This window comes from Lepeophtheirus salmonis, chromosome 14, assembly GCF_016086655.4.
Source record: "Lepeophtheirus salmonis chromosome 14, UVic_Lsal_1.4, whole genome shotgun sequence".
NCBI classification, from domain to species: Eukaryota; Metazoa; Arthropoda; class Copepoda; order Siphonostomatoida; family Caligidae; genus Lepeophtheirus; species Lepeophtheirus salmonis.
Genome location: NC_052144.2, coordinates 13,881,473 through 13,888,653, shown reverse-complemented (window position 1 = coordinate 13,888,653; position 7,181 = coordinate 13,881,473). Strand labels below are relative to the sequence as shown.

The 7,181-nt window shown below is 34.7% G+C and overlaps 2 protein-coding genes across 2 annotated transcripts; both read right to left on the bottom strand.

Annotated features, from left to right (window-relative positions):
* Positions 1 to 451: 451 nt before the first annotated feature.
* On the bottom strand, positions 452 to 2,988 carry LOC121129915 (trophoblast glycoprotein). The gene is made up of 3 exons (XM_040725623.2): positions 1,776 to 2,988; positions 1,402 to 1,699; positions 452 to 1,341 (listed from the first exon to the last, which is right to left on the bottom strand). The coding sequence occupies exons 1-3, from the start codon at positions 2,378 to 2,380 to the stop codon at positions 1,033 to 1,035; spliced, it is 1,212 nt and encodes a 403-aa protein (XP_040581557.1). The 5' UTR covers positions 2,381 to 2,988; the 3' UTR covers positions 452 to 1,032.
* A 134-nt stretch (positions 2,989 to 3,122) lies between these two features.
* Positions 3,123 to 6,880, bottom strand: hay (ATP-dependent DNA helicase hay). The gene is made up of 2 exons (XM_040725622.2): positions 4,812 to 6,880; positions 3,123 to 4,748 (listed from the first exon to the last, which is right to left on the bottom strand). Exons 1-2 carry the CDS (start codon positions 5,721 to 5,723, stop codon positions 3,243 to 3,245), a joined length of 2,418 nt encoding a protein of 805 aa, XP_040581556.1. The 5' UTR covers positions 5,724 to 6,880; the 3' UTR covers positions 3,123 to 3,242.
* Between the last annotated feature and the right edge of the window lie 301 nt (positions 6,881 to 7,181).

The window sequence follows — 7,181 nt, the reverse complement described above, 5'->3', positions numbered from 1 at the left end:
CTTTAAAAGATGAACATTTTTTTTTCTGTAAGACTCATTCATAGGCAACCAATGTAGCAATATTTCCATCTATGACTTTGTTACAAGAACTCTCCGTTGTTCAATAATTATGTCCAACATATAGAATGTGAAGTTACAAGGCTAAAAAAGAGCTGACAGTGAGATTAAACAACGATATAAGTATTATTGCCATTAACTGGGCTTGTCTTAATTGTAATTAGTATTTACACGAACAACTCCGGATTAAACGACCAATTTGCTTATCGGTGCATCCCCAATACGGGCTATATGACAATATTGCCATTTGATATATCATCAAAAACATGTTTTAAAGCTATGACTCATGTATAACCATAAAGTAAGACTTCACAACTGGATTTAAATATAATTGGAGATCACAAGTGGGAAGATCAAATTTAAAAAAAATGGATATTAAAAATAATTCAGTCTATTGATTTTCACAATAATATATATGATCATATTTAAATCAACAAAAGTTAACATTTCAGTATTTTTGCATAAAGATGTAATTTATATCAATAAAATGATTCAGAATCAAAGCATTTTTAATACTCTTGTTAATTAACTTTTTTTTTTTTTAATGACAAACAGATATATTTGGCTTTCATAAACAAACGACAAAATTATTAGTGTATATCAAACATTCACATATTATATATACGTATAAAAAACAAGTTATTAATATTAAAATTACAATAATTAAAATGAGCTCTGATAGAAATAAGCTCTAATTAAAAAGTAGATACGGCACTATCTATGAAATTATGGTGTAGCTTTAAAAGAAGAAAATTTGCCAGTGTGTAAAAAGAATTGAACATAATATGTTATGTATTTTAGTATTAATAAACTATCAAGGAAACAGTTGCCTTTTAATGACAAGTATTTCATATGAGTAAGATAAATGCAGATTAAATAGGATAATTTGTGCTAAGACTAGCTGTAGTAAAAAGTGCACACCTATTAATTAAAATAGTAATTTATCATAATGCAAGGCCTTTAATAACAGTACTTTTAGACATTCACTTCAGGAGCAATGATTTCATCATCTCTGTTGATAGTTTTATATTGCATAGACTTTTGAACACTTTTAACTACAGGAGCTAACTGGCCCTTAAATTGGGCTCTATTAACCCATATAAATACAGAAAGAAGAGTAGCTACAAGAAGTAAAAGAATTAGGAGAAGGGCCTGAGTAATGGATGTGCTCACAGCCATCTTCGACTCTTCTGTCAATGGATCCGGAGGACATTCAAGTTTGGTAATACTGCTTAGTCTTCGTCCAGCATTGCCTTTAGGCCAACCATCATAACATCTCAAATCCTATAGAAATAAAGGAGTATGAGCTTCAAAATACAAATTCTCCTTTAAAAAAGTGAGTACCTCTTTGTTAATATTTGCTTTAGTATTAAAGACCCAATCATAAAAGGGTCTTAAATGACAATCACAGTGAAATGGGTTCTCATTCATAATGAGTCTACCACTACCATTTCCAAAAGCTTGTTCCAATCTATCAATAGTTTCTTTATCCAAACGTTTTATTTTATTGTATCGAACGTCAAGTAGTGTTAACTTTTTTAAACAATTCAGAGCAATATCGATGGATTGAAGCTGATTATCCCCGATGTACAATTCTCTGAGAGATGGAAGGATACAAAACATATTTTTATCCTGGATTTCCCTATAAAAATATACATAGTTTCAGACATTATTTAATAGCCTTAAATTTAATCATTATGATGTGGGGTACTACATACCATATTTCATTTTGCTCTAAATTAAGCTTTCTAAGCTTTGTCATGTTTGAGGAAATAAAAACATCTTTTAAATCTTTGAGATAATAACCTGCATCAACTGTTTCAGAGAATGTGTTACGTAGATCAAGCTCTTCTAATTCGTAAAAATTAGAAAAGAGACGCGGATGTGAATTAGCTCCCGATATTCTAAGATTATTATGACTGAGTATTAACTTCCTAACGAAGCCCACCCGGTGATAAGTTTTTCCTGGAATTTCTTCAATTTGATTATGAGACATATCCACCACTTCTAAGTTCCCAGTTTTCTCAAAGAATCCAAAAATGTTCCATTCTAATTCTGGAAGTTTATTACCCGTGAAAATGAGGATTTGAATCCTTTCATCTAGGTCTTCTAACATTTCAGTCGAAGTAAATCCAGAGTTTGTGCAGTTGACGATGTATAATGATTCTGTAGGTTTCCAATAGGGATAATGCCCGTATCCACAGGTACATCGATTTTGATAGACAGCCGTACAGTTAGAGTCATCGATTTTATCTCCACCATTGTAGGCACTTACGGATCCTACTATGAGTAATATTAATAATTTCCAGTGACAACCCTTCATCTTTTACACAACTTTATAATAACATCGAACCAATCCTACAACCACCTTTAAACATAGCTGCCCTAGCACTCAGGAATTTACCTTAAATAGTGGGGAGACTTCCAATGTTATACAGCCAGAGCGCCTTCTCCTCTCTTTTATATGGGCGAGCGACACTTTTATTTATGTGCATCTAAATTTAATACAATCCATTCAATCAGCATTCAGACGTACTTACCGAGTGACATTTCTTCTTCGATGAGTAGAATGACTCAGAAGTCTGGACATTATGATGTATGAAATGTGAGGCCAAAACTAGTATTTGAAACCAATTATAATTACAGGGCCGTCATGAATTGACTCGCCATTAATGGAACAACAAATACTACTACTGATAAAATTATTGGGAGGCCCTTCCCCCTGATGATTACGAGTACGTAATGAAAGTTGGGACCATCATGAAAATGTAAAAGTAATGTGTCAACATATTATTTTGTTACCACGATATTGGTAATATAATAATAATCCAGAACTTTACGTGGATAAATTGAAAAAAACATACGTACTCTACCCGCATTGCGTTAAATGAGGTAACACATTTTCAAGAGACATGGACATGAAATTAGGTTATATGTTCACATGAACACTAGGGGAGATGTATCCAGAATAATGTTAAAAAGATCAATAGATCTTCCATGACAAAGCCATACCTAATTAGTAATTAAACTGTCAATACTTGAAAATTATAAAAAGTATGAAAAAATAATAGAATAAAATAGTTTATTATATGAGCAACAGAAAATATAAGAGTAGGTACATCATAATTTATACATAAGACATAAATGACAAATCATAAACGCAACTGACAAGGTATTACAAATGCTTATCGCTTGAACTTTTTGAATAGTGGATGTTTGGCTCCACTTTTATTACGACGCATTTCAGAATAAACATTATCATCTGCTCCAGACATGGATGCCATATTCCCAGTGCGTCTCTGAAATCCTCCAACACCCTTCAAGTCCCTTTCTTCGTCCAAGTCCGTGTCAGTTGAAGCGAGTATTTGAGTGAGAAGTTGAAGTCTTTCTTCCTTTGTTTTGTAGGACAATTCATTATCCTCTTCCATTCCCGTGAGCTTGGTCACAACTTTGTAGGCATATCCCTGATTGACCAAAAATCTTTGTCTCTTTCGCGAGAAGGACATTTCACTCGTATCCTGGGACACTAGAGTGTAGAAGAATGCATTATACTCGTCAGCAATGGCTCCTTTTTTAGCACGAAGAATTCGACCCAGTCGTTGCGCCTCTTGACGACGCGAGCCACCATGGGAAGATATCTGAATGAGGACATTGGCATCGGGCAAATCGAAGGATGTATCTGCAACCTTTGACACAAAGATTGTATTCACTTTAGGGTTATATTTAAAATTTTGCAGGATTTGAATACGTTCATTTTGAGAGGTGGGACCATAAATAAAAGGTCTATGTAATTTGGTGGCATAGTGTTTCAAGGCAAACACGTTATCAGAGAAAACAATAATCTTATCGTTTCGCTTTTCATGATATTTGATGAGAAATTGTGTTGCTCGAAATTTATGTGGATTCATGACACACAAAAGCATTTTCTTCATAGATGCTATTGTGAGATATTCCCCATAGAACTCAGGGGTCATTTCGCACCAAACTTCTGCACACTGTACCCTTGCAATAAATCCTTCTTTTTGAAGCTCTAACCAATTAGCTTCATACAATTTTGGGCCAATCAAGAAATTAAGGTCAGCAATTTTGTCATCTTCTCGAACAAGAGTTGCCGTCAAACCCAACTTACTATGTGAATGAACTTGCGTAAGAACACGTCGAAACATTTTAGCAGGAATCGTATGTACCTCATCTAAAACCATGATTCCCCACTCCTGATCTTGAATCCATTTCATAGTTTGCTCAGCTTCCCATGACCTCTTTTGCGTATGCGTGATCATATTAAATGTAGTAATGAGGATAGCACACCCCATCGGTTTATCTTTGGCGTCGGAGGTAAATCGACATATCATGGCGTCGTCAGCCGTGGACCACATTTTAAATTGTTGCTTCCATTGTTCAACAGACACACCTGAGTTACAGAGTACCATTGCCTTTTTTCGAACTGTGCAACAGGCTGTGACACCCACTAAAGATTTGCCAGCACCACAAGGTAAAACAATGACACCTGATCTAGCACGACCATTACCAAACATTTTACGAAGAGACTTTTCTTGATAAGGACGAAGTACAGCCATGGGCTTAAGATCAATGTTAATATCCGGGTTCAGGGTATCATTTCGAAAATCATACTCTGCCAACAATGGGAAATCTAATTCCATTGTTCTTTTTTGAAGTACTTCCAATTTTTCCTAGATTCAAGCAAAAATAAACTAAAAGGTGATTATTTTAAAAAACAAAATCAATCTATTTACTTGATCCACTTCAAATGAAACTGTTTTAGTTGTTGCAGCCTCATCCTCGTCCTCATCTGCATCTAATTTTTCATAAAAATCAGTAATATCCTCAGGCACAGCCTTTTCATTAATTTTGGATTCTTCCTCTGTTTTTTCTTCGCTTGTTTTTTTTGTATTGACTGTGGAGACAAATTGGGGAATGTTGGTCTTAGTGATTTCTTCGTGAATGAGTTCATCCTCCTGTCCCAGATCCGTTGTAGTGGTCACATCGTTTCTTTTAAGGCGACATTGCTGAATGACAGGATCCTTAAGGAGCTTTTGTAGACACTCCGGGAAATTAGATTCCACAAAATACTTGTTGTGTTTGAGAACTAATTTGACCTTTCCGTATGAAAGTGTACACATTTGAATGTATTTCACAATCCCTTCTGGAAGAGTGGATTTCGAGAGTCGAGCGATATACTCAATAATGTCTGAGGTCTGAAGTCCTACGCTCACTGCGGCGTAGAGGGAATAAGAGGTCAGTTTATATTCATGAATCACTTCTGGGCGACAAACAGGCTCCGAAATGGCAATGAGGAAGTCATGTGCGTGCTTGTACACGGGCGAAAAGGTCTCCAGGAAGATGTGTCCATTTGGAGCAACCCAAAGAGGTCTGGACTCATGGTCAGGCCGAAGAACCATTTGAGAGCGGAAATCCTTGGCTCCAAACTCATCTTCGTTCGCGTTTGTTTCTTCCGTTTCTTCCACATTGATCCCGGCTGCGTTGGGCACCCAATCCTTTTCTTCACCTCCCTCGCCGCTCAGAGAATAATTCCCACTCGCATTGGGATGAGTATTGCTGCTCTCTTCGGCAACAAAAGGATCACGTTTCTTCCGCTTCTTATCGTATTTGTCCTTCTTCGACTTCTTACTATTTCCACCAGCCATCCTCAACACTTGTTGGAGGCTTCCCTTTTCTTGGATCTCAGCACTGTCTACGGTCTACATCTACTGAGTGAGAAGTAACTATAGTTTAGTCTTCATACTTCATAGCATCACATAAGATAAAAAACAGAACTCTACAATGGTGAAATTAAAAACACAGTAATCAAATCAAAGGTTGCGTCAACTCTTCAGAATCACCTTTTTGAAATAAACAAAGATACGGCAATGAGGTCTACCTACTAATAAGGAGTGCAATAAGGCTTAGTCACTCAACCTCATGCAGGGGGAAAATTTAAATTTTAATAAACAAAGACAGCTAAAGATAAGTAATGGTAAATGTTCAAAACATTATTAATAATTGATTATTTTGTCCTTCAAAAATAAAGTGTCCCCTTCTGTTCTTGTTTGATTTAATTCATTCAAATAATTAATTAGAATTAAAGATCTTGAGAATAAAAAATAAGATATATTGTACTAAGTCAATTAGGTTTTGCCATTTGATTTTCAATCCTAGAAAAATGACTTGCATGAGGTTGTCTTGCTCCACTCAAGATATTAGTAGAACTCATTGCTGTATTTGGTTATTTCATCTAAAGAGACTAAAAAGGAAAGAGGAGAAAGAAGTTTGAAATAAAAACTATGTATATGAATTATGTTGAGGATTTACGTAACCTCGATCAAAAAATATAGAATATAAATACTCTTCGTAGAGGATTAGGGTTATGTGTTTTTGTTTTAAAATAAATTTTATAATTTTTTAGAGCATAATTATAATTCAATAATTTGGGCAATAACCTTGATGCAGAGATCTCTTGTTTACTGATTAGTGATTCTTGGGGAAACTATGTAAAAGAAAAATGATGAACGTGTCCGTTTCTCTAACTATAGACTTTCTTGGATAGAGAATGTTGATTATTTTTAAATCGCGAGGGAGGGTTCGTGAAACATTGAACCTGTAACATTTAAAAGGATATTTTTAGATATGAAATGTTTAATTTTGACCCCTTTTTCATTTCAAATATGGTCAATACCCTGTCGAGAATGGTCTGATTGACTCCATACTTTATACATTGGGACTTTTTTAATTGTCTTGAATTAAAAAAATTACAATAAAAATGGGCCACTCTAAAGTTCAACCTAATCCACTTACTCATTTATTCACCCAATCCAACGCATAGATTTATTTCACATAAAGAAGGACCTTTTGCTCCCCTTGGTGAACATTTTGAAGATGAAAAATTAAAATCCTTGTGAAATCATGGATAGGGGAGAGTGAGGATACTTGCTACGGAGGAGACATGTTACACTGCCAATAACTTTAAGATGTAAATTTTTCTAACCACCTTGTTCTTAAACAATTGAATTTCTTTCTTTGAGAATCAAATCAACATATTTTTTTTATAAAACATGAGATTTTAATTTAATTTTATTAAATGTCATAGTCTAGCATGTTGTTCAATT

Bases quoted from the DNA above. Each gene is read 5' to 3' on its own strand.
- hay (XM_040725622.2), bottom strand. From the start codon at position 5,723: ATGGCTGGTGGAAATAGTAAGAAGTCGAAGAAGGACAAATACGATAAG. The intron at 4,749-4,811 runs GTAAATAGATTG...GCTTGAATCTAG, and splicing joins TTTCATTTGAAGTGGATCAA to GAAAAATTGGAAGTACTTCA.
- LOC121129915 (XM_040725623.2), bottom strand. From the start codon at position 2,380: ATGAAGGGTTGTCACTGGAAATTATTAATATTACTCATAGTAGGATCC. The intron at 1,700-1,775 runs GTATGTAGTACC...ATATTTTTATAG, and splicing joins TTAGAGCAAAATGAAATATG to GGAAATCCAGGATAAAAATA. The intron at 1,342-1,401 runs GTACTCACTTTT...TTATTTCTATAG, and splicing joins AAGCAAATATTAACAAAGAG to GATTTGAGATGTTATGATGG.